The sequence below is a fragment of the Diplotaxodon limnothrissa genome, linkage group LG13 (genome assembly GCF_057381915.1).
Source record: "Diplotaxodon limnothrissa isolate DT_005_m linkage group LG13, D_limnothrissa_male_GT1.1, whole genome shotgun sequence".
NCBI lineage: Eukaryota > Metazoa > Chordata > Actinopteri > Cichliformes > Cichlidae > Diplotaxodon > Diplotaxodon limnothrissa.
Genome location: NC_140608.1, coordinates 10,685,265 through 10,710,515, shown reverse-complemented (window position 1 = coordinate 10,710,515; position 25,251 = coordinate 10,685,265). Strand labels below are relative to the sequence as shown.

The following is a 25,251-nucleotide window of genomic DNA, read 5'->3' as shown; positions in this document are numbered from 1 at the left end:
TTTTATGCATTTAATAACAGGCCAGTATATTAGAGGCCACCTTTTAAGTTATAAACTGTGTCATAGGTCATTAGATTGCTTAGCCAGACTGAAACTGTGCAGAACAGGAAGCTTTGTACAGAGTTGCAGAGAACATCGCCTATTTTTATGCTGCTAAGAGAGAATAATAGGAAACAGCTTATATATATATATATATATATATATATATATATATATATATATATATATATATATATATATATATATATATATATATATATATATATATACACATACACGTTTGTGTAACGCATATTCACAGTGACTTTGCAGATACTCCACTCCCCGTTTTTGTCTTGTTTTTACATAACCCAGAAGAAAGTAAGACTAGTTATGACTTTGCGAGATTACCGCCCCCTTTGTCTCCTTCTGATATTGTTGCTGTTAGACATGTTTTCACAGAAATGTTGCTCTCTTTATTCTCAGAAGCCAATACTGGAAGCCATTTCTAAATCCTGGCTTTCACTGAGTCGCAGTGAATAAAGGCTGTGATGACAAATGATGGATCTCTTGCAGGTTAACATGTCAGCATCTTTTGCTTTCTCAGACAGCTATTTGGAATCAACTCAAGATCTTTTGATCTGTTTATTTTGTCATGTATTGAAGAGGTTACAGGTTTCACCTGCCACAAAACTGCCTCTCAGCAAATCTTAACACCCCCCCCCCCCCCCCCAAAAAAAACCCCCACCCCAAACACGTGTGTAGATAGAAATGGCTGTAATTTCTTTAGTTAAAGCAACATGTTTGTTAAACCCCTTTAATTAAAGCTGAAAGTCTTCCGTTTCAATCACATCTTGACTTTTTAGAATTTAAAATCTACTGTTATGTAAAGAGGCAGGACTACAAAAAAGTGTCATTATCCAAAAACTGATGGGCTCATTTGTATATAAATACTTTTTCAAAGATTCCAGGTGGTTGACATCTTTTACCACAGTGGAGGAAATTGTTATTTGACTCCCTGCAGAATTTGTAAGTTGAAATTTATAAGTTGGAAAAATACCACACAAAGAAAGACCCAGCAGAAACATCTGTCTGTAATCTTCACTCAGTGAAAGGGAAATCAATTTATAACTTTTATGTAATGTCTGTTTTTTTGTTTTTGTATTTTTGGTTGATATTCTGTCTCTCACCAATAAAATGAAACTACCATAAAAATTTGAGACTGCTCTTTTTGTTGTAAATGAGCAAACGTACAAATTTATCAGGGGATCAAATCATTATTTCACCCAATGTATATTTTTGTCTGGAACCTTTGGTTAGACTGCTTTAGCTTTCAGACACAGAGCAAAAAAGCTCTAATAAATGGAGAATTGCGGAGGATCTTCATCAAAAACAGGAATCTCTCTTTGCTGATTATACAGGTGCAAGTTTTTGACCATCGGGATCTGAATCTGACTTTTGTCCTTTTGTTTCACCGGATGTTTCCCATTTTAAATCTCATGTGAGTCTGTTTCCTTTACTCTCTCCACTACTGACCGAGTGTCAGCCCAGAGGGACCATTTCTGCTGGTTCCTTTTGTGGTTTTCGACTAAATGCCATCCCTTTTTGAAATATGATTAATTCATAGACTGTTATTCAAACTGTAATGTTTGAATAGTTACTCCTACACAGCGCATTGGATTTTAAGTGCAAAGCTTTGTGTGCACCTTCAACAACAACAGCCACACCAGTGCACACATGTACTGACTAACTCTGTCCTCCTTTGTTGACCCGCAGCACCTGCAGCTCCATTGCAATCCAGGAATCCTGGTCATAAATAAGCACAGTTTTCACTATACATAGTTTTCATTGCATTTTTCTTGAGAAATTAAAAGTTCAAACAATGTCTTTTTTTCCTTGCAAATATATATAAACAAAAATAATACAGACCAACATGAATCAGCACTGTTAAAAGCCTGAGCAACACCCATGTCAGTTACATAACACCAGGCTGACTACCTAAGTGCTCCACCTAGTGGTGGCAGATTTTAATCACCAAAACTACACTGTTCAGAGTAATTACTGAAGCGTGGTCACACATTTCAGATGGGACTGATCTCTACACTTTATCTGATATTTTTCTTGTATTGTTTTGGTGGAGCTCCAGTTTATCAAATGACCACACTCTGTGGCCTGGAGAAAAGCATGAAATTGTTTGTTTTTTTAAAGCACAAACCCCCCCCCCAAAAAAAACAAAAAAAAAACAAAAACCCAAACAAACAAAAACCCAAACAAACAAGGATGATCATTTCATGGATATTTAATTGAAAAAGTTATTCACATTTGTTCTTCAGATGTTTCCCTTTACACGTGCCACATCAGTATTTTGATACAGACCTGACTCATCGGACATATAAAAGGACGGCTGAGAGTTTTGTTCAGTGGTCTCACTGCTAATTTTCTACAGGCCATAGTCATAGTCAGGTTTCCCATCAACATAGGTCTTGTAGAAGGCCTTGTAGGTGTCTGTGCTGTACATGGTGGCTTTAACAGCTGGATCCTCCCGCATGCGCTCTGTCCACTTCTTCAGCTCAGGTGTACCATCCAGACAGCTAGAAGACAAAGAAAGTAATTTAAAGAAAACTGAATGACAGAACATGAATACACAGATAAATGAAAACGTTAGGCAAATGAGACGTTCTGTTTCAGTAATATAAATATTCAGTTTGATTTAAATAGCACCAAATCACAACAGCAATTGCATCAAGGCGCTTTATATTGTAAAGTAAAGACCCTACAATAATACAATAAGAGCAGGTTCCATTAATAAAGATGAACTAAGATTTAATTTTAACCAACACCACTCTTACTTAAAAAACACAGGCTGAAGCTGTTGGACTCAAACTCAGTGACTCAAATGCTGTTGCAAACATGCTATGTGAACAAGGCAGCATTCAATGTAACCACACTCGTCAACTCGTAACTATCATCAAGTGAGATTAATGCATCAGTAAAGTGTGCTAAGCACAAATTTAGAGTTTTCCCTGTCAAGGAGCCCACTCTTCTTTTACCTTATTTGATCAATGTTTGCAAATTATGCTTAACACCATCAACATCTGTAAAATTCACTTTGCACTTTCAATTTTAAAGAGGCAAAATAAATATAACTTAGGAGTTCTTAAGATCTGCTCTTCCCTGCAGCATTGCTTTACTTGGAGCTCCTTTTGCCATTATATGGATTTTATAGTGATTCTTTATGGGTCCCTATCAGCAGTTCCTCTGATAATGTCCATGACTAAAAGGAGGCCGCATTCGATTGATCCACATTGTGTGGCGAAAGAGCGAAATTATGTCATGTGTCCCCCTTTGTGCATTGAGCGCAATGCAGAAAATCTGTCTTTAATCCAACACTGTGAGGCGTGTAGTGTCTCACTGGGTTCTCAAGTTTTGACAAGCCAACAAACACAAAGAAAGCCTGAAAGTATACCACTTGCTTCATAGCATACCCTTCTGGTCTCACAAAAGGAACAATGACAAATAGCACTGATCAATGTAGGAATCCCTCTTCTTTCTCTTGTCTAAACCTTTGTATAGTTAGGTTCCACTCAGATGACCTCAAGTTTCTTTAAATTATTGTATGAGTTAAACATTCATTTTAAACACCCTTTAAACTTAAAGACTGCTACTTACTGTTGCAACTCAAAGGTCTCCAGCCTCTCAAACCAAGGCCACATCATGTAGTCAATCATTGTTATGGAATCACCACCAAAGAACTTGGTCTTCTTGTTAGCAAGGTCCTATGATTGAACATTTTTGCCTTTACAAGCTGTAATATTACATTTTGAGTTAATGGACAAAGAAACTACGGGATTCAAATACATTACCTACCTTACTTAATTTGGCTAATTTTTCTTTCAGTTCAGCTTCCAGTCCAGAGACATCCTCTCCATTCCTTCTACCCATTGGGATCTTGTAGAAGTATGGTGTCACCTGTAGAAAATAGTGACATTACAATTATTTGGTGATGGTTGAAAAACAAAAACCAAACCCTTAACATTTTTATTAAAGTTTTCATGCAACATACCTTGGAAAAGTGCTCCAGCATCATCTTTTGCTGAGCCTTAGCAAAGGGAGAGGAGGGAAGCAGCTTCTTTTCAGGGTAAACTTCATCCAGGTATTCACAGGTGATGGGTGACTCGTATATCACCTCACCAGCAGGTGTCTCAAGCGTTGGGACAAGACCAAGAGGATTCTTCTCAAGAAACCAGTCTGGTTTGTCTTTCAGGTGGATGTTGACGGTGTCATATCTGAAACACAAAAGTACCTACGTTATGTTCAGTGAGTGGGATGAGATTTGTAAAATCAATTGTAATAAAATGCATGTTTACGTGATTCCTTTGGCATTCAACACTAATCTGGTCCTCTGGGCAAAAGGGCAGAACCTCATGCTGTACAGTCTAATGTGGCCTTTGGGCACTGGACCAGGTGCGGCACTACCTGAGGGAAACAAGAAAAGCTTAAAAACTAGAATAAAAAAATACTGAGGTGGAAAGACTTCTGAGGGTCATTCATCAAGTTATTTTTTGATTTCATTAACCACTCCGAGAAGAAACTGTCAAGTATTACTGCTTTCATTTTTTTGTTTGGGCTATTTTTCTGTTATTTCTGCACAGTTATTTGTCACTAGAGTTAGACCTAGGACACAGCAAATTTATGTTTTAGCATTTCGTCATAGCTGAGACAGAAAATGTGATGCAGTTGTAGACTGGCAGCTGTATGCTCTTAATTTAGTCTTTATTTCACAACACGTTTGATCAGTGGCGGTCTTAGCCTGTTTGGCGCCCTGGGCGAACACACCCTCTGCCCCCCCCCCCCCCTCCTGCCCCCACCCCACACACACACACACACACACACACACATATTAAGGATTGTCCATTGACATAAAACTGTTGTCGGACCCATACTGAATTTCACCAGAGAAACACACACACACACACATATGAAGAGAGAGAGTATGCATAGTATGCAAACAGCTACCAAACAGCCATCATAATTCATCATACAATGAGAACAGGACAAATCAACAATTGACAATGTCTAATTAATATTAAAACCTGTAACATAATGTATTGTTTGGAGTTTAGTCTGTTACTGTTGCTATTTTTACCATTTCTTCTTGGAGCAACTGTAACCCACATAATTTCCTTAGGGATTAATAAAGTATTCTGATTCTGATTGTTTCAGGATGACCTGCCATTATCCAATGACACGTCTGCTTACCTGCATCTTTTGCTCGTTTCTCCTCCTCTTCTTTTCTATTTTTTCTAAACTGAGCACCTGATGGCTTTGAACTTTTCTTGTCCATCTTCCATTGGTTTTAATTTTGCACTCCAGTATGAACACAAATCCCCCATATCGAGGAGCACCACAACATAACCTAACAGACCTACACCTTAGTTCACAGATTCACTTTGTCTAGGGTGTATTTCTGGGATTTCACACAACCCAGGATTCAAATCATGAATACATAATGGACTTGGATTTACATCATTATGAATGAAATGTGCTCTATTTGGAAGCAGCAGGGCCGCTCCCCTTTCGACGGGTTGTGTGTGTGAGACTTTAAATCATCAAACTGTAAAATATAAATTTTAAATTGTTATTGATCCCTTTACCCCTGGTCCTAAAGTGCATATTTATTTTCTTACTCTTCTTATATATATTGTTTGTTTACTTGCACTGCTGTGGAGCCTCGTCGTCTCGTCTCTCTATATACTGGACTGTATGTAGCGGAGATGACAATAAAGTTTTACTTTGACTTCAGCAGCAAGCAGGCGCACCGAGGGCTCTCGCGCTCACTTTTCGCGTATAGAATTTCGAAAAAAACATTGGTGCAAATTATAAGTCTGTATCATAATGTCTGGTGTTTTGTTTTTATTTTGCGAGTTGGTTATTAGATGCTGCTCCAGCCAGCCAGTGACTCCCCCGCCGCCCCGCCCTCTCCTCCCTGTGCCGGAAGCAGCAGGAGCACCTCGCAAACGGAGGGCGCCCTTATTCCAAGCAAATGGGCAATAGAAAACCGATCGGTGCCTATGCCATTTCCAGTATGCACTGGCATGACGTCGGGGCAGCATGAGTACGAGCAATTTTTATTTTTATTTATTTTTTTTACCGATGCCCGTGATGCCGCCCCCCGCCACGATGCCGCCCCGGGCAACCGCGCGTGTCGCCCATATCAAAAACCGCTACTGCGTTTGATGACACATACTAAAAATGAGTCCATTAAATGGGCTATTTGATTTGCAACTACAGTGTATCTGCGTTTAGCTTTAGTGTTGTATCTCGTTACTTCCTAAATTCTCCCCTGTAATCAGTTCAGGGCAGAGGAAAATTCATCAATAGAAAGCCTCCAGTTTTAGCCGAGTAACAGCGTAGGTCTTACCATTAGCGAAACATTTTTCAGTGGACATGTTGGCACTTGAAGTGGTAGACGAAGAGCCGAAACGGTGACCGACTACACCTGACCGAGAAAGAAAGTCAGAGAGCAAGCAGTATGGCTGATTATTAATTTTATACACTATTTCCGTGGTGGGCGTGTCAAACAGCGCCTCAGCCAATAGTGTGAAAGGCGGGTTACTATGGTTACACAACGCTCTCCCGGTTGAAAGTACTTATAAACATTGCGTAGTTTGGCTTTTTTTTCTTCTTTTTAATCGTAAAATGAACGAGTTTGGAAGTTTAGAACTCAGGTATGTTGTCGCTGCAATTACGACACTGGTTATTTGTTAACAATTAACTGATATTGGATTGTTACAGGTGGATACAAGGTTTCGGAAACAAAAATACCGAGTTTGTTGAAAATAAAACAGTATGCTACACATGTGGGAATCATATATGTTTCCTGAATTTGGAGACAAGGACGCAAAACGCGTTTCCGAGTCCTGGCAGAGGCATTGGTGCATTGACAGCCAACGGAAACAGTGGGATTTTTGCTTTTTCCGAGGAAAAGCTATCCCCGTCGATATATGTGTACAGTTTCCCTGAGCTTCAGTTGAAGAATGAACTTAAGGGTAAGGCAGACGTACTTTAATTTGTTAAACTGCCACATTTTTTACTGTAATCCTGCCAAAGATGTGGACTTTTGCTCATTCATCTCTTTCTTTAGGAGGAGCACAACTGGACTACACATCTCTGGCATTAAGCCACGGTGGTCCATATTTGGGCTCCTGCTCCTCTCTTCCTGACCACATCATTACTGTGTGGTAAGCCACTCAAAGCAGAACACTGCCCTATACTGTGTACCATGTGTTTTCAGTTACTCGGGCTGAGCGGCAGTGTAATAGTAATCATAACCTTCTGATGCAGGAACTGGGAAAATGCTGAGCCACTTTGTTCTCAACCACAAGCTGGACAGGATGTCGTTTCCTTGGCATTCAACCCCATGAATTGGCTTCAGCTTTGTTCCTTGGGCACTGCTTCACTCACTGTCTGGAATATTGCAAAGAGTGACAGCCTTCATGTCCTGCAACCGAGGTAAACGCAATACAGCAAATGCATGTGTTTAAGTTTCTTTCAGCCTTGCTGCAAATGCATGGAAGGTTGAAAGAAAGTGGGGAAAGTAAAGAGTCAAATAATAACATATATGTGCATATCATATTTGTCATATTGCAGTACAATTAAGCTTCCAGCACCTGGTGGGACCTTTAGTGAGAGCCAGGCACCATCCTCTCAAAATGTCAGCAACATTATGGTAACTTTCTAGTTTGTGTGATATAACTGCAGTTTTTAGATCTTTAATTTATCCATAAAACAATTATGTTTTCCATGACCCAGCTCTACATGTGTTTGCACAGGCCAAACTCCACCAGAGCACCAGAGCCAGGCTGACTCCTTCTGCCATCTGCTGGACAGCCACTTCAAAGCTCTATGTGGGCTGTGCTGAAGGATTCCTGCTTCTTGTTGACCCAGAGAGCCACTCTGTCTCTGTCCTTTTCAATCCTACAAGTAAACAAACCCACACTTGGATGTGGAACATATTTTTTACCCAATTCAGAGACTAGAAAACACATTGGACATATTATTTGTTCTTCATTTTTGTTCAGGTGCTGAATCTATCCCTGAACTCAGAAGAAACAGCTTTCAGCGTTTAACTCCTAACAACAATGGTTTGATTGCTGTAGGAAAGGTACAAGCCCACTCAATGGTTACTGTATTAATGTATACAAGCACATCAAACATCAGGCAATTTAATATTGTTCTGTGTTGCAGGAGAGCGTGGTACACCTGCAAATCAAAGGGAGTCAGATAAACATTGCACAAACGTGGAAGTTAGAAAGACCTGTCACAACTGTGATGTACTCTCCTGACTATAAAACATTACTTTTTTCCTCTAATACCGTAAGTACTTAAGTGCGCAGGAGCATAACATGATATAGCCTAAAATATCCAAATAATAATATGTTACATGACAGAAAAGAACAAACTCTGACACCTCCTGCTTTTCAGGGGCAGATATATGTGTTGAACCCAGCCCAGTCAGATAGGATTGTGAAGATCTTCGATGTTCTCAGTGGCAACTTTGTGACAGCAACTCTCTTGCACAATGACAAGAACATTTGTGTGGTAAAGCATCTGTGTTGCTCAAGAACTGCAGCGTCTTGTAATTTGGGCCTGTGTCTCTTAATGAGCAGTGATGTTTGTGTTTACATTGGTTGCAGTCCTTGAAGGAGTCTGGAGAATTGCAACTGTGGTCCTCAGATGGCATCTGCATCAGTTCTCTCTCACTCCAAGTGGAGGTCAGATTGCCACCAGGAGAACTTACAGGACAGAGCACTTTAATATAAAATGTGTAAAATTGACATTTTTAAGAAAAAACACAAGTCTCTTTGTCTTTAGGTGACATGTCTGGCCTGCTGTCCTGTTGCACACTATGCAGCTGTAGGAACAACTACAGGAAAAGTGCTCTTTATTGACCTAAACCAGGAGCAGAGGCCTCGCCTGGTGCACGAGGTTCTCCTTTACCACAGTGCTGTTGATCATTTAGTGTAAGTATCTTCCATTTTTGTGATGCTTTCACGGGCATTTCAGTTAAAAACTGCACACAAAATTATATTATATTATATTATTATATATTATTATATTTGTGACATGGAAGCATGAATTAGAGGGTGACTTCTTCTCCCCTTCTGCTCAGAAAAGCAAATAAAAATGTGTTTACTTTTACAGTTTTGATCATGACGGGCACTATCTTTTCACCGGTGGCTCAGATTCACATATCTATGTCTTAGAAGCTAGGCCGTCCAAGATGTTTTCAGTCATAGGGTACACAGGTAAATGCTTTTATTCTTACTCCTTTCAAAATATTATAAATCAACATTAAATTACAGCACACATCAGTGTAACTAGATAAGAACTGTCACACACTGTAGCGTTGCAGAAATGTGTGGTCCTACTACTGTAACCAATGCAATGTGTGGGTTTATTTTCCAGTTCTTTCTGGATGCATTTTGTCTCTTTCCGCTCAGTGCAACAGGGACATGAACGAGGTGAAAGTTCTTGCACTGTGTGCTGGTGAAGAGGACAGAAAAAAGGACAGTAGCCTGCTTACATTGCTCTCTCTGCCTACCCAGAACCTTGGAGGTACAAAACTAAAAGTGTTGATGAATTCTCTACTTAGTCTCTAGATGTTTAAATCATTTTAAAACAGTTTTATGATAGGACAGAGTTGTTCTTTAAAAAAAAAAGAATCTGTAGAACATAAATTACTGTGGTACCTTTTTAAGAGCGTGAATCCCTCTTGAAAAATAGTAGGATTTTTTGGCAGTGTCTCAGAGGCAATGTGAGAATCTCAAGTCTAATAAATGAATCATTAAATCATGGGGTAGTAAACTAAGGCAGTTAAAAAAAATGTAAACATTTAGCCAAGGAGGGGCACTGCATACATGAGAGGAGTGAGGTTTGAGAATCTGCAAAAAGCAAAAATTCATTTTGAAACCAAAAGTTGAATCATCTCCTGTGGGCGAGGAGAGGTTTGGAAGGTGATTAATGGAAATAAAGTACAAGCGAAACTTAAGGATCATGTCCTGGTTCCCGTGGTTTCCTTTATATTCCACTTACAGTACTGTGAAAAGTCTTGAGTCACCTATCCATTCTTTATGATTTGTTTCCAGGGAGCAAGGCTTTCTTGTCTTTTCTTAAAGTGGTCTTTAGCAGTAGTTCTCCTGGCTTTCTGAAGGTCTTTTGAGTGTTATGTTGACATATAACAAAAAACTTTGGAACTTCTCACTCTTATTGCTTGTTTATGCCCTGCCCTTATCTTCAACGTCATGCTGCTCTGTTGTATCTTAATTGCCCCTTGGGGATAAATAAAGTCTTTCTGATTCTGAAAGAATCAGTTTTAAATTGTATCTTTAGGACTTTGTTATTAGCAGCTCGTTGCAAAGGCATGAATTTTGCTTCCATTTCTTTAGTCAGATTTTAAAAAGTCCCAAAAAATGCATTTTGAAAGGCATACAATTTTATTTTTTCTTCAACAAGATGATTCCCAAAGGTGATTCCTTTTAGCTAAAAACTTTGGATATCTTGACATGGTGTACAGTGTGTCCTTAAAAAAAATTGAGGAAACTTGAAAAATGAAGACAAAAGAAGTGGGAGGACTAAAAAAACACACACTGGGACACTATGAGCCATAGATCATCCTCCCCAGAACCCACACCTAAACATTATGGAAACCACGTGGAATCTTCTTAACAAAAACAAAAAAAAGCAGCCATCATCCAGAGAAGAGCTTTAAATTTCCTTCAAAAAACCTGGAAAATTACTCCTGAAGATTACTTAATGAAATGACAAGAAGGCTGCCTAAAAGAGTTCATGCTATATTGAAGAATGAAGCTGGGCATACCAAATATTGACTTTAAAGATTTGATAGAACTGTGGAAACTGTTCTTGTCTCATGTACTATATTTCCATTTATGTTTGCACGTTTCACTGCACCTATCTCCCATTGTAGGAGCAAAATATAAAGAACTGGGAGACAGCCTGAGATTTTAAACAGTACTTTACACAGGTTTAATAAACGATGAATGATAGGCTTCTTCTTGTCTTCTGTTCTTATTGTTTTAAGCCTGAAAAAATGCATTATTTATCCATTATGTTTTATTTATCCAAGGAAATATCTTGGCAGTGTTCAAAACAAGGAACCGACACTAGACCACGTTCCCATAATGGATTAATAGTACTTAACGTGATGTATCACACAGAAATGTTTAGACATGTTGTTACTGACACAGTTAAAATGAATACAGCGAGTGAACAGTTTACAAAATCACACCCTTTATTTATACAGCAGACTGGAAAACTATGTTGGACAACACACACAAAGACACAAAGAAGAAGCAAACACCAAATTGAGAGTTCTAATACTAACGCTGAGATGCTAGTTTGCTTTAAGGGGCCATCTTTGAGATTAAAGCGCCAGAAAAAAAACAGGCTTGGCAGTTTGTAATTCTCAATTTATCTGTTTTTCATTGCATATTACAACGTGTCTGCTGTTCTGCAGGTCCAGATAGTATAGACCGACATGGTTGCCTGTCTTCTCACGTCCTCAAAGTGTTCACATTCACCGTGCCTCGTCCACTTACAAGCTGTGTTCTGGGATTAAGTGAGATCTTTGCTTACTGCCACAGGAGTAAAACACTTCAGCGATTTGTACTTCCTGAGGTTTGCTGCTGTCTTTTTTGGCTTTTTTCTTCTCAAATCATCTGTATAACTAAGTCACAGCATAGCATCACTCTGATTTGTTTTTGTAGTTTTACATACGTAATGGTCTCAGGTGTGCATTTTGAATCTTATTATTCTACTCTCTGATCTGTTCTCTCAGGACAAAGGGGATCTCTCTGATCAACAGAGAGTCGAGCTGAAACCAGTGCAGGAAGTAAGGGGTCATCCACTGGGCCCTGCCTCTCTTGCTCTCTCCCCTCACCGCTTATGGTTGGCTTCTGTGGCCCGAGATGGCTTACTACGGATTAGACAAACTGCGTCCATGGTTAGATCTCATTTAATTTCCTGTTTTTCATTTTTACTGTGAATGTTTTTGAATCCTGCTTTTCATTCCCTGTGGCGCTGCCACACCTCTAGGAGCGGTACATTGAACTGCAGTGTCACTCGTGCCGTCTCGGTGGAGTCCGGAACGTGTCCTTTTCCACAGACGGTTGCACACTCCTCACTGTAGGCCTCAAAGATGGCTCTCTTGTGTGCACTAACATCAGGTAAAACAAGTTGCACGTCACGCTTACATAATGCACAGATGTGAACAGCAGAGGGAACCGTTGCTCACAGTCACCAATAGGCTGATGAGGGTTACATAAGGCAGGGCTTTTTCTCTATTATAACTGGCAATGAAGGACAAAAGTAAGTAAATATAACTTAGTGTCCAGGGGAATATCAGCAGGAAGACAAAGATCTAATAAAATTCACAGCACAATCTTTCCTCAGAATAACATCCCACTCACATTCCACATCTGACTACAGCAATTGTTCCTGCATGCTTCTGTTTTCAAGTCGTTTTTATCTTAAAGGTTTTAGTGCTTCAGAAATATTTTGTTTTGCATGCACCATTTGCGAGATCATGGTGTGTATAACCCACTGCCTATATTATTTATATAATAATAATATTGCGAATAATCTGTAAATGTAACCCCAATTGACCAAGCTATATATATAATGTTTAATTTATCTGTGACAGATACTCTAAAATGTTCCCATGTTATTAATTATAGTTTCAATTGTTTTTTGTCAAAAACACAAAATTTACAAACAAAATTACATATTTTAGGCAATCCTTGTGTGACTTTTATCTTTGTTTCAGTACTGCTAAAAAAGACTGACTGAATTAAGGATTGACTTTATTAAAACATGGCAGTATCATTTTATTGGCAAACATATATCAATGCTTTTGTTTAAAGCAAAAGCTAAGAAAACATCTTTCCTCTCGATTCTGTTGTGTTTTAAATGTTTTCTGACGTTGAGCTGTTTTCATTGTCACTTTGGAATCTGCCTCAGGGTGTTGTAGCGGAAAAATGTCACTACTGTAAGTCTGTTAGCCGTGGTTCGCTGCAAGCAGACCTACTCATAAATTTCCATCTTCTCATCACTGATTTAGAAGTTGGAAATTTACAATAAAATCAAAGCCAGTAATGTTAAAAACGGGTGTGCATGCATGTTTCTGGGATCACAGATGATGCCACATAACAATCCATCATATTTTCAGTAGGATACTTTCTTTGAGAAACAATGAAAAGTTTAATTGTTTCAAATTCAGATCCACACTAGAAAACCTTTTCATTATGATCCATATAAATATACAGCCTGGGCCATAAACAGACCTCTGAGGTGATAACCCTATTCTAACTCTGTATTTTAGAGAAGGAAAAGAACAGATTTTTTTAAAATACTTTTTTCTTTTGTGCTTCAAGTAAAATTATTATTATTTTTGTTCCCTGATTGACAAAACTGTATAGAACAGTTTAATTGCACAGTCCGATCGCCTAGGGTTAAAGTTACATGCTTAGGCTCTACAAAGATTCATTGCACCGTTAAACCTGAGGGGGTTAAAGGACATGCTTGATGATAACATATATTTTTATTAATAGCAACAAATTCCATGAAAAGATCAAATATTATCTGTGCAACCAAGCTGTGTAGTCTGTTCTCAGAGATTCTTTTGTCTAGAAACTCTTAAATGGATTTGTGTGCGCTGTTACTTGTGCCTTCATTATGATCAATTCACCGTTGACTGCGGTCTTCTCTTAAAATGACAGCTGATAAATACCTTTGCATATTTTTGTGTATTTCTGCTTGGGTTCACACAGAGTTAAAGGTGGGGATGTCAGTACGATGAATGAAGCTACTCAGTACAGCAAGTCTACGGCTTATTTCTTGAAGAATATCTTTGATACTGAAAATCCCATCCTGATTAACTTTCCTGTGTGGGGTCAAGTGTCTCCGGTTGGCACGGAAACTCTAGAGGTAAGTAAGGTTAAATTGATCCATTGCGTTCTGTTTTACTGTAAAAACATGCTCTATTTGCTCAGGACAATGGGCTAAAGCTATTAACTAACTGCAGTCTAGTGCTGTAAAAGTTTCCTTTGTGCAGACTTCCCTGCTTCCATGGCCTCTAGTAGCTCAGTGCTGTTTCTTAACTTCAGCTGTTAATGATTTTAATGTGGTAGGAAAAAAGTAAATGTTTTTCAATGCCTCACAACTCAGTTCCCAAACTACAGCCTCCAAATCTGAAGGAACGCCTCCCCGACAGAGCTTTAACATAAACAGATTTAAGTTATAATGTTTTGTTATGCACGTGACAAACTTATTTTAAGCACCAATTAAACCTAACTTTTTCTTCTTAAGAAAGGGCCTGATGTTTTTTCGTTACTCCATTTAATACACTTTAAATTTTCTTATATTTTGTTTTTAAAATATGTTTGTTACTGGATTTTTCATGTAGGTTTTTTGTTTTTAGCTCATTTCTTTTAATTGTCATATATGTCTTTAATTTTTTTAAAATCTTTTTTTGGCCATATTGTACTTTATTACTAAACTATTCAGCTTTTTAAGCTGGTTTGTTAGAGGCTGTAGTTAAAGTTTTGGCTGTTGTAACATGGGAATTTTCCAGCTCTTATGCTAAATAAAGTATATCTTATCAGTTGTAATAGATATAAACTGCTATTTATTGCTTGTGTGCCATTTACTGTTTACTTATCTAAATCTTTGAGTTATTTTTATGTGTCATAGGTCAGTGGTGGACCATCTGTCAATGTGACAGAGCGAGATAGGGACGATAACAACCTCCTACGTGCTCCACCTTCACAGCCCACCTGGCTGGAAAGCAGGCGAGAGGGGGTCAGTGACTAATATGCTGTGATATTTGTGGTGGTGGAATGACATCTGGATGTTGTCTACTATTTTTAGATACTTATTCTGCTGGGGGGGTTTTCTACGCGCTTGCAGATTGGAAGGTTACAAAAGTCCCCTTTGCACCAGTGTGTGGTATCTAGCTGGAAAAACAGCTGTGTGGTTTTTGGCATGCAGTCACTCTGTGCAACAGCTTGATTTATTTTTTTTATGGAGTAAGAAAACCAATTAGCTATAGGTATAGTGCAGTAAAGAACATAAACATGTGTAAGAGCATGTTAGGTACTTTGTCACCTGACAAAGAATTTTGTTAACAATAAATTGATGTTGAAGGTGTGGCAGGTTTTTAAATTTTAGGTTTAGCAAACCTCACTGATTATCTTATCACACATCGGAAAGAGGCACTTTCTAGTCTGATTTATGCTACATCTACCACAGCGTTGTGGGTGGGCCTAAGGGGTCTGAACCCACCCACTCCACTAACGGGCCCACCGTGATAAGATGAGTAAGTGTCTTAGTATTTATTTTCAATTAATACAAAGGAAATATTTAAATAAATAAAAACTAAATGTGTTTTCCTTTATATATAAGTAAAAGGTGATATTTATGAAGTTATCAAAGGCAAATTCTGACCAATCACAACAACCCATTTCACATGAACCATGACCTGATAAATCTGAGGGAGCACATCACAGTTCAGAGGTTGTTCAGCAGAGGATGAAGAAACTTCTCTGAATTTTTCTGATACGATCATGAGGTTTTACTCAGTTTGATTCTGGGATTTTGGTCATACTGAACCTTCACGGCTTCTTTGTTTCAAAATATTAGACGAGTCTCAGCGGGGACAAAATAAAATTTGTCCTGAGAACTGTTAAAAAATAGGTGGCCTGTCTGTTTTATATTCTCTTTCAATGTAGAGGCAGTTTCTATTGGGTTGATGAATATACAGGGCAGTGCTGTTTTCTCACTGTTGTTATAAGTCAGTGTAGCTCACCCTCTCATCCATAAGAGGATTTATTTGTTTCTTTGATTACACTTTGGATCTCTGTGTTTAAGAGGATGAACATATTGGTCTTCACAATCCACAGCAAGAATATTAATGATAGATTGAGTATTGTTTTTTTCATTTACACATGCTTGTGGGTACGCGCATGCACCCACTTGTAATAAATATAAGCGTCAGGATTAAAATCAACTTCTATAATTACTTTGTCCACAATCGGGATCCTGGCACTGACTCTGTGCTACAGGCTGAAGTGTTTTCTTTTCTTGTCAGTAATTACTATTTCTAATTTGAATTTTTACGAGAGATTCTCGATTCTTGTGAATCTGACAGTCTACATGTTGTCAACAGCTTCTAAAAGAAGATCAAGAGAAATACTCTGAGATGAAGAAGAACCTGATGGAAACCATCAAAGAGTTACGCGACAGTGTAAGTGAAGTTTATTACAAATGCTGGTATTAAAAAGATTAGGAGAAAATTATAATGCCCATGCATAAAACCTGAAAGAATTTAACACAATTACTGTGTCAATAAACGTTTTTCAATCCACTGAGAATTCTCCGTACTTACAACTATACTTAATACCTGAACAAAACCTACATACACGTAATTAGAGTGATCTAAAAACAGATTTCATGTAGCCAAAATACTCCATATCTAAAAGCTAAAAACTTTATGGTAAATACTATACAGCAGATAAAGCATAACATGATATTTGAAAAAATGATAACAGTTCCACAAAGAGTGGGATCCCTGCACTGTATTTCCTGTGATGTTAGATCCAGGAGATGATACGTGACAGTGAGAACCAGCCTGAACACTTTAACCTGGATGTTGAGGAGGAGAGGAGACTCGAGGCCATGGTGGAGCAGGAGGTCACAAGGGTACTGCTACACACACACACACACACACACACACACACACACACACACACACACACACACACACACACACACACACACACACACACACACACACACATAAATGGGATGACACTTTAATTCTGAATTCGGGTGATTGTGAATTTGTTTCCCTGTTGTAGGTGAGGACGGAAATTGAATGGGACATTGTAGAAAAATGTTACCTCCGTGATGTCCTAAAGAGAGAATGCTGGGATACCATGAAGGTCATCGGCAGAACCATAAAGGTGAGAAGGGTCAGAAAAAAACAGCGAAACATCACACTGATGACTTTTAACATTTTTTAATCATCGCAGTTTCTTTTTCTCTTGTCTGCCGCAGGCCTTTCACTCTGACCTTGAAGTGCTGAACTACCCTCTGAAAGAGCAAACAGCAAAAGAACTTGAGGACCTTTGCAGGGTTCAAAATATGAGGAAGTTAGAAAAAGCTGCCTGCAGCGTAAGAAAAACAGATCCAGAAGCTCAAACAGTTTAGATTCTGAGTAGCACTGCAAAGAAAGGCACAGAAATGCAGTAATGCAGCGCTGAGTGGAAGCTGCGACAACGCAGCCTCCTCTGTGTTTTGGGTTTTCCTCTCTGGAAATACATTTTATGGCTGAAGCGTTCAAGTCAAAACAAGTTTACAGCTACAAAATGATTGGATGCCATGAATCTCAGTCCTTCATCTGACCTTTCACTGCAGTAGCATTTTGAAATGCTTGAACACATGCCAGTCCACCATTGTTGAAACTTTTTTAGATTTATAGCTGTGTGGCTAAAAGTGAGTTGTTTCGATAGTTTTATCTTAGTGCAATGTCCTGTGGATGAAGTTTATAATCACATGGCCACAGATTCAGTCCTCACTGTTTATCTCAGCCCTTGTGTCCACCTTTAACCCTCAGCTAGGCAACCTAAAGAAAGATCTCAGTGCACAAGAAGAAGAGGAGGAGAAGAAAGTCCAGGACGCTGAGACTGCCACTGTGACGGGGAGTATCTCGGCTCAGTTAGGATATTCAAATCCTTATGTCTACGATCAGTTCAGCCTGAAAACCATAGAGCAGAGGATCAACCAGATTGTTTTGTTACAGGTGGGAACCTGTTTCAAAAAGGTGCAATAATTATGTCTTTATATTCAGGGAATATCCAGAACTGTAATTAAAACACTTTCTTAAAAATAATAATTATGGAAATAAAGAGCAACTTCATCATATTGTCATGCTGATCATTAATAGCAGGTTTTCTTTGCCCAATTTCACTAATCTGCACATTGCAGGATGTGATTTATCGCGTCAAGACGGCTTTCAACGCTGACTTTGAGGCATTACACAAGCAGAAGATGAAGGAGCTCAAACGTGTGAGAGACAGGAACAAGCACATCAGAGAAATCATGCTGCAGCTGGACATGCACGAGGAGCTGTGGGAGCCCAGCCTGGCCAACAGCGAGTGGCCAGAGAGGCTGCTCGCAGTGGAAGTCTCTGAGGTTACTGTCCTCTTGAAACATCTAATCAGTTCACAGAGGGTTCAGAGAAAGTTCAGGGGACAAAGCATCTGTACAAGTTGAACTGCTCGTTTGTTTGTTTGTTCTTTTACCAAAGTGTGAAATGGTGTGTGGTTTTTGTCTTATGAGATGTCAACTTTGTCCAACTCCAGATAAGAGCTGAACGGTACCTCACAGCGGAGCAGAAAGAAGAGGAGGAGAGGAGAAAGCTGGAGGAGGAACGTCGTTTGGCTGCCCAAGTATGCTGCCACAAAACAAAAAAAATATGTTTTTGTTTTTCGGTTTTTACATGTTAAAATACTTCCATAAAGGATGATTGCTTCGATGGTGAGGATAGCTCAGTTCTGCCATGTTAATGGGTTTTGTTGTTCTATTGTTCAATTGCAGGCTGATGATTCTAGAGAAAGGGCTCTTGATGACATGATGGATGGAGTACTTGAAGTGAAAAAAGAGGACATCTTGAAAATGGTGACCATCAAAACATTTTTTTAAGACATTAATGCTGAAGTAGACCAGTAGACAGCAGAACACAGTATGAAATATTATCTACTCACTTCTTTGATCAATCTGTTAATTTTGAGATTGTCTCCAAATGCAGAATACAATTAAATATAAAATAGAGTTTTATGTTAAATGAACTGGTACCTATGAAGTGCCCTTCTCCTCTTAAGCCCGATTCAACCGGGCTTAAGAGGAGAAAAAAAAAAACAGTATAGTTATAAACACACACACATTCATGTAGCACTTTATTCTGTGCCTTTGAAAATCATGCTTCAGCACCTTGACTATTGCCGCTTTGACATGCAGACTAGAGTAGCCAGGAATTGAAACACTGACTTTTTAATTGTTAGATGATCTGCTCTCAAGTGGGAAGACGGGGTTTCGGGGGTATATGGTTGAATAAGACATTTGAATGCTGTTGTAGAATGTAATTCAATTTAAAAAACAGAAAACCAAACCAAAACAGTCTTTTAAGTGAGAAGATAATATAAATAAATACAACATGATGTACTTAGCTATTTAAAACTATACTGTTTTTTAATTACTGGTAGTTATAGATAATAATGTATTCTGTAATTAGATAATATAACATATTAGAAAGCTGGTCCACATCTCATGTCTTTGTTTCATATTACATACAGTCTAGCCAGATGAACCACGTGTGTGTGTGTGTGTGTTAATGATGTCGCAGGATTTCTTTCTTTTTTTTAAAACTTGAATTCTTTTCTAAGCAGCGTCAGTTAAATTAGACAAATGAGCAAGAAGGGCACATAGTTTCTATTGAATTTACTCCACAGGAAATACCTCTGCCTGAGTTTGTTTTGACCAAACCTGACATTCAGTGGAGTGAGGAGGAGAAAAAAGTTTTCAAAGAGTATGAAAAGAAAGCCAAGGAGCTCAGCGAGGAGAAGGAGAAGTACAAAAAGGTATTACATAAGATGCTCTTTTTGCACTGATCTGAATTATAATTCACTCCTGATGTGAATGGTAACAGTCTGTGGCCTGTGTTGTTGCAGCTACTGGAAATTGAAATAAAAAAGCTTCACCAGTCCACCAAGGAAGCGACCGAAAGGTTTGATGAAAATCTGGCAAAGCTGTTAGAGAAGAAAGTGAACTGCACAGTAGCTATATACCAGGTAAGCCGTCTCTTCTCATTTGCCCCTTGCAATGTCTTTTATAACATCCTGCTTAAAATTGGTTTCGGTGTATCTTACAGGAAGAGCTCAAGATCACATATCTCGTTGAGTCAGTCCTCAGAGAAGAAGAGATGAGAAGCCAAGAGCAGGAGCTCAAGCTCCAACTTGAAAAAATGTTGGCATACAAGGTCAGAAAACTGGTGCACAGTAATGCTGTAGGAATTTATGAGTGCCAGCTTCACACTCCGTTCTTTGTGAGAAATGGCAGCAACATCATCCAAAACTGTAGAACAAAACCTTCTCTTTGTTCAGGCATGTTTTTTTAAGAGCTAACCTGTGTGGCACACTCATTTTGTAGGCTTCAAGACTGCTTATCGCTAATTTCCATACATGCTCGTCTCCTCTAAAATTGGTTCCTCTGACAGGATGAAACTGAGGAGAGGTTGAAGAAGCTGGAAGATGAAGTAGAGTTGTTACAGGAGACGTATGACAATGTTGTCCTTGAAGACAAAGTAAGCCAGCTGATTAAATACCGTACTAAAATCATGGCTGAGAGAGATGGCAAACATAACACAATATAGTAACCTAACGTCTGTGTCTCTGAAGTCGCTGGATAAAGACTTCAGGAGGGCATTTTCAGACCTTCCGAGCCATATGGTCGATTGCCTCTATAAGATGTTCAAACGCAGACCCAGGTTTGTTTCCTGATTGATGGCTACGCATGAAGAAAATTACATAATTTGAGTTGTAAACTGTTTATCGTTTTTTGTGGGCAAATTTTCACCCCACAGGGCTCAGAAGATGAGGGCCCAGATGGACAACAGCAACAATTCTGACCCGTTTAAAGAGCATCGTCTGTGTGGTTCTCAGGCCCCTGATGCATTCAGCCAAATGCTCAGAGCCATGGACGAACTGGACGCTCCAGCGAACATACCAGAGGGCTTGAGCACAGTAGCCTGGGAGAAATTCTGTCACGTTCGCAGAGCTAAAGTAGAGAGCGAGCAAAAGGTATGACGACGAGGAGAGGTTAAATATGGAGGAGAGTTGCTGTTCCATTAAGATATGCATAAATGTGCACAATATCTTACTCCGGCTCAACTTATGAATAGATGTAAAAAACAACTATTTCCATTCTGTGCTTGCAGTCATGCACTCACTGCTGGACACGTCTTTTTCAGGTAAAAACAAAAGCTTTGACTCTCGCTGAGATGCAGGCGTTCCTGCAGAAGAAGAGAAATGAGGATAAAGCTGCTCAAGAGGAAATTAAAAATCTTTCTAAAGCGCTTGAAAGGTATAAATCAGATTTTTCACTCTGATTCCAAGCAGTTGTAAAACAAGCCTTAAACTTAATGACTAGTGTAAGTACATTAAATCTATTTTTTAATGGAAGAATGACCCGTGAGTGCTCCCCCCTTCTGCTGTAGTCTGCACCGGAGGAGGACTGATCTCCTGATGGACACCATGGTCCAGGTAATACTTAAACAGGGACAGGTGGAGGTGACTACCACAGACCCAACTGCTGACAACGCAGACACCGACTTCATGCTTTACCACAGGAGCGTCGTGGACAACCTGAGAAATGTCATCAGGGTCAGCCTTTTCCTACTCTCATCACAAAGAATTTGATTTGATTCAAACCAAATTGGTCAAATTCAGGTGGTTATGGTGTCGTTGCCTGCTACTGATTATTATCGCTATGCTCAGACACTTGCAGAGCAGAAAATAACATCCATGGTGGCGTGCAAAGACGTGCGTAAGGGCATGATCCAGCTGGAATGGGAGAACAAGGTGATGAGGAAGCAAATAGAAGACCTCTACGACAAGGAGAAGAATATCAAGATGCTACGACTCTCAGAGGAGCAGCAGAAAATGACAGTAATGTAGATTCTAAAATATGCTAACACTGCCTCTTTTTAAATGTTTTATTCTAAACTAAACTGAGACAGTGAATAGGCATTACGCTGTATAATTCCAACTTATGAAAACGTTCAACATCTGCTTAAAATAATAACAAAATGTCTGCGTTTGAGGTTAAACATTAATCCCATTTGCATTTCTGGCCAAACCTCGGGCGGTGATATGAAGGCAGGTATTTGGCAGCATCACATGTTTTGCGGGCAGCAAATTGTTACCATCCTCCAGCACAGATGGATGATCTTTTATTGAAGACACACACCCTATTCACGCCAGCTCCCCACCCTGTTTTTTTCCCTTTTTCAGCTCTTAAAACTCTTACTCAATAGGCGGAGACTGGTTGGAAGATTATCCTGTCCTTCCGTTCTTTTTTTTTTTAAATACGTTTTACTTTGTTTACAACCTAATTCGCATTGAACACGAGTAATATCACAAGTTAGAGCGCTGCAGTTGAGAAATAAAAAATACAGATCAAATGACTCATCCGTCATCTTATTTTTAACAAGTCAATGAGCATCGCATGTGTTTCCAGGCCTGAATGCCAGCTTCCGTTGGAAAAAAAAACTTCAGGTAGATCTTTGGTGGCCATTTCCTGCCATTGTTCAAGCCCATGAAACCAACCAACTAAATCCAAAGTTTTATGATGAAGGTGTTTTACTTCAACTGTTGTTGGATGCTGATTTTCTGTTCTTTCACTGCACACTCTTTTCTTTTCAGCATCGCAGCAAGTCAGATCAAGAAAGTCACACATCCAAGCAGATTTCCAGTTTGGAGAAAAGTATTGCCTTGATGGAAATGGTAATAAAACAGTAGCTACATGTGTGTAATTTGTGCAGCTGACTGTTCAGATAAAATGTGCATTTTTATTTCAATTTTATGCAATTATGCAAATGCAATTATTTTTAATTTCAGACTCATAAGAAGAGTGTGCAGCAACGCTTAAGAAAGATTGAACAGTTAAATAAGCGGGCAGCAGCAAAAGCTAAAAAGAGCGCCGATTTAGAACAGCAGCTCCCTGAAATGCAGGTCACCGTGTCAGAGTTGAGACACATCTGCAAAGCAGCAGGTAACGAAAACAGCCATTTCAGCTCTAATTAAACACAATGCAAATGGGAGTTTTCTTCATCTTCTAGCATGTTTGGTATTTAGCTATGGCAGAAAATGAGGCTGCTGCACGAGAAGAGCGCTACCAGGAAATCGTTAAGAGGAGCAAGTTGAAGGAACTCGCCAGAGCTCAGGCAGAGAACCTGGCTTTCCTTGGGGCAGAAGTTGAGCGTCTCACCATGAAGAACTTTCCTTCGCTTGATCAACTGAAACACTAATGAGCAAAGCTTTCTTCTTCAACAGATTTTTACGGTTTTATTTAAGCTTCTCTCAGCAGATAAATTGAACATAAAGTGTACAACTTGAACTGTAGCAGCAACAAATTAAACAATAAACAGGACATCTGAAATGTGATTGTTCCCCTGTAACATTTTATTAGGTAGTGAAGTCGTCCTCTGTGCGGTCAAAGTGCAGAATGCTCTCATCCAAATTGAACAGGTCAATCAGCTCAGACAAGCTGGCTTTTCGTCCATCAATAGGGACTTCTGATTGCAGTTCATACAGCGCAGCTTGAGCACAATGCCGCCACTTATCAATCAATGTTTGGAGATGAGTCAAATCATTCTGTGGGAGAAAGATGGGAGAACCTGTCGTGAGAAATTGCCAGCTTTGGTTTAAGTAACCAAAAACATATCCCATTATGTTCCATTTAAATGTCGCCAATACCTTGCTTCTGTACATTTTAACCATCTTGAGTCTACGTAGAGTCTCTGTTTTGTCTTTCACCTCCTTCCTGAGACGTTGTGCAAAGTCTCCTGAAGGATATTGTGTTGATTTGGGAGCAGGCCCAGACAACGTTTTACTCCCTTCTCTCTCCCCATTTCTGTTTACATCAACACTGCTTAAAACCACTGGAGGATTATTAACGGGCTGCTGGGAATCTGCTGAAACTTGTTGGCCATTCTCCTCATCATCAACACAAAGGCGTTTGGCCACAGAGAGGGGAGAGATGAAGGAGCGCCTGGATCTCTTCAGCCTCTCCCTCAGTGAGGCACTCAGCTTCGGTTGATGCTGTGGGGGTGACAGGAAAGAAAATGACTCACAGGGAAAGTGCATGGGCAAGTTTTGATAGTTAATTACAAAAGTTCCTATAAAGTCAACCATCATGCCAGGTTATATTATGTAAGACAAATGGTGCTTAAGCCCTTCTAACACCTTACCTTCTCTTTGTAGTCACACGGGCTTGACTCTACTGAACTACATGGTGAACAACAGTCCCTCTGTAATTTAGCTGCTTTAGGTGTGATCTCCATCGCTGAAACTTGCTTTGAATCATGTAAACTTCATAGTTTCGAAGGGTAGTTTAAGTTAGCCAAGTGGATATCGTTAGCTAGGCACTTATCCATTTATCACATTTTAACAGACGCGGCTGAAAAAACAAAACTACTTTCAGCACTTACAGTAAATGAAGGGTTGTTAAATGCTGCTACAATAACCACTGAGCAGCCAACAACTTTCACTAAACGCAGACTGAATCAGAAAGCTAGGACCGACGCGAGACTTTTTCCGTATTTTGCGGCTCGAAACCTTCGCAGTCTGTGATTGGATAGAACGTAATGACGTATTACAGAAACGCATCTTGGGAGCTGTAGTTAGTATAACATGTAAGGCACAAAATGTTCTTTGTGCCTTAAATCCGGTGTTTTCATGATATTTCTCAAACTTACAATAAATCCGTATGATTATATTGACTCGCTCTTCTGCTTTGAGAAAATTATACATGCAAAATTAGTTAAGTGTTCCTAAAAATAATTTTTTTGAACTTGAAAAAACCTGCTGGAAATACAGGTTACTTACAGTAAAACTAAATAAAGTCAGGTAATTATAAGAAGAATATTAGAGTAAATTATATTTCTCATTAGATTTTAAAGGATAAAGCGTAACATTCAAGAAGTAAGGACTTCCAGTGAAATTAAACTCAACTATGCTGCTTTACAAAATAAAGTGCCACAGGAAACACAAAGTAAAACTGATTTGTGTGGACTGTTGACAGGTTTAGTGCTGCTTGTCACCCTTGTTGCTAGGGTCGAGTCACATTGTGATTCAGCTCTTCTCATCAGTTGATTCATTTCCTTTAATGGGCTTATTTTTAACTCCTCCAGACCGATCCATTCATGGTTTGTTTGGGATGGCGTTCAGATGTTTGCGATCACCTGCTTTTTTTCCTGCTGCCTTGAGGATAAAAAGTGGGAATTAAAACGTGAGGCTGCCTGGACTTGAACTTCAGCACTTGGCAGTCTGATATTACACACCTTAGGGATCTGGGGATTTTTGTCATATTATATGGATGAATGTTGCAGGGCTGAAAGCTGCAGTTAATTACTATGTG

The 25,251-nt window shown here is 39.2% G+C and overlaps 3 protein-coding genes across 3 annotated transcripts; 1 reads left to right on the top strand and 2 right to left on the bottom strand.

Moving 5' to 3' along the window:
- Positions 1-2,275: 2,275 nt before the first annotated feature.
- On the bottom strand, positions 2,276-6,524 carry LOC146619871 (glutathione S-transferase omega-1-like). Its single transcript, XM_085369176.1, has 6 exons — positions 6,401-6,524; positions 4,347-4,455; positions 4,043-4,265; positions 3,847-3,948; positions 3,649-3,755; positions 2,276-2,570 (listed from the first exon to the last, which is right to left on the bottom strand). Exons 1-6 carry the CDS (start codon positions 6,426-6,428, stop codon positions 2,420-2,422), a joined length of 720 nt encoding a protein of 239 aa, XP_085225302.1. The 5' UTR covers positions 6,429-6,524; the 3' UTR covers positions 2,276-2,419.
- A 724-nt stretch (positions 6,525-7,248) lies between these two features.
- On the top strand, positions 7,249-23,140 carry cfap43 (cilia and flagella associated protein 43). Its single transcript, XM_085369175.1, has 35 exons — positions 7,249-7,491; positions 7,630-7,708; positions 7,812-7,962; positions 8,061-8,143; positions 8,227-8,355; positions 8,464-8,580; positions 8,676-8,753; positions 8,854-9,002; positions 9,184-9,287; positions 9,448-9,597; positions 11,516-11,676; positions 11,837-12,001; positions 12,094-12,224; positions 13,827-13,983; positions 14,749-14,856; positions 16,223-16,300; positions 16,651-16,755; positions 16,914-17,018; positions 17,113-17,229; positions 17,672-17,857; positions 18,043-18,249; positions 18,420-18,506; positions 18,655-18,735; positions 19,566-19,694; positions 19,785-19,904; positions 19,985-20,092; positions 20,330-20,416; positions 20,511-20,599; positions 20,696-20,912; positions 21,083-21,195; positions 21,329-21,494; positions 21,609-21,779; positions 22,536-22,616; positions 22,731-22,884; positions 22,968-23,140. Exons 1-35 carry the CDS (start codon positions 7,400-7,402, stop codon positions 23,138-23,140), a joined length of 4,428 nt encoding a protein of 1,475 aa, XP_085225301.1. The 5' UTR covers positions 7,249-7,399.
- Positions 23,141-23,239: 99 nt separating this feature from the next.
- sfr1 (SWI5-dependent homologous recombination repair protein 1) lies at positions 23,240-24,175 on the bottom strand. Its single transcript, XM_085369369.1, has 3 exons — positions 24,083-24,175; positions 23,589-23,933; positions 23,240-23,486 (listed from the first exon to the last, which is right to left on the bottom strand). The coding sequence occupies exons 1-3, from the start codon at positions 24,173-24,175 to the stop codon at positions 23,298-23,300; spliced, it is 627 nt and encodes a 208-aa protein (XP_085225495.1). The 3' UTR covers positions 23,240-23,297.
- Between the last annotated feature and the right edge of the window lie 1,076 nt (positions 24,176-25,251).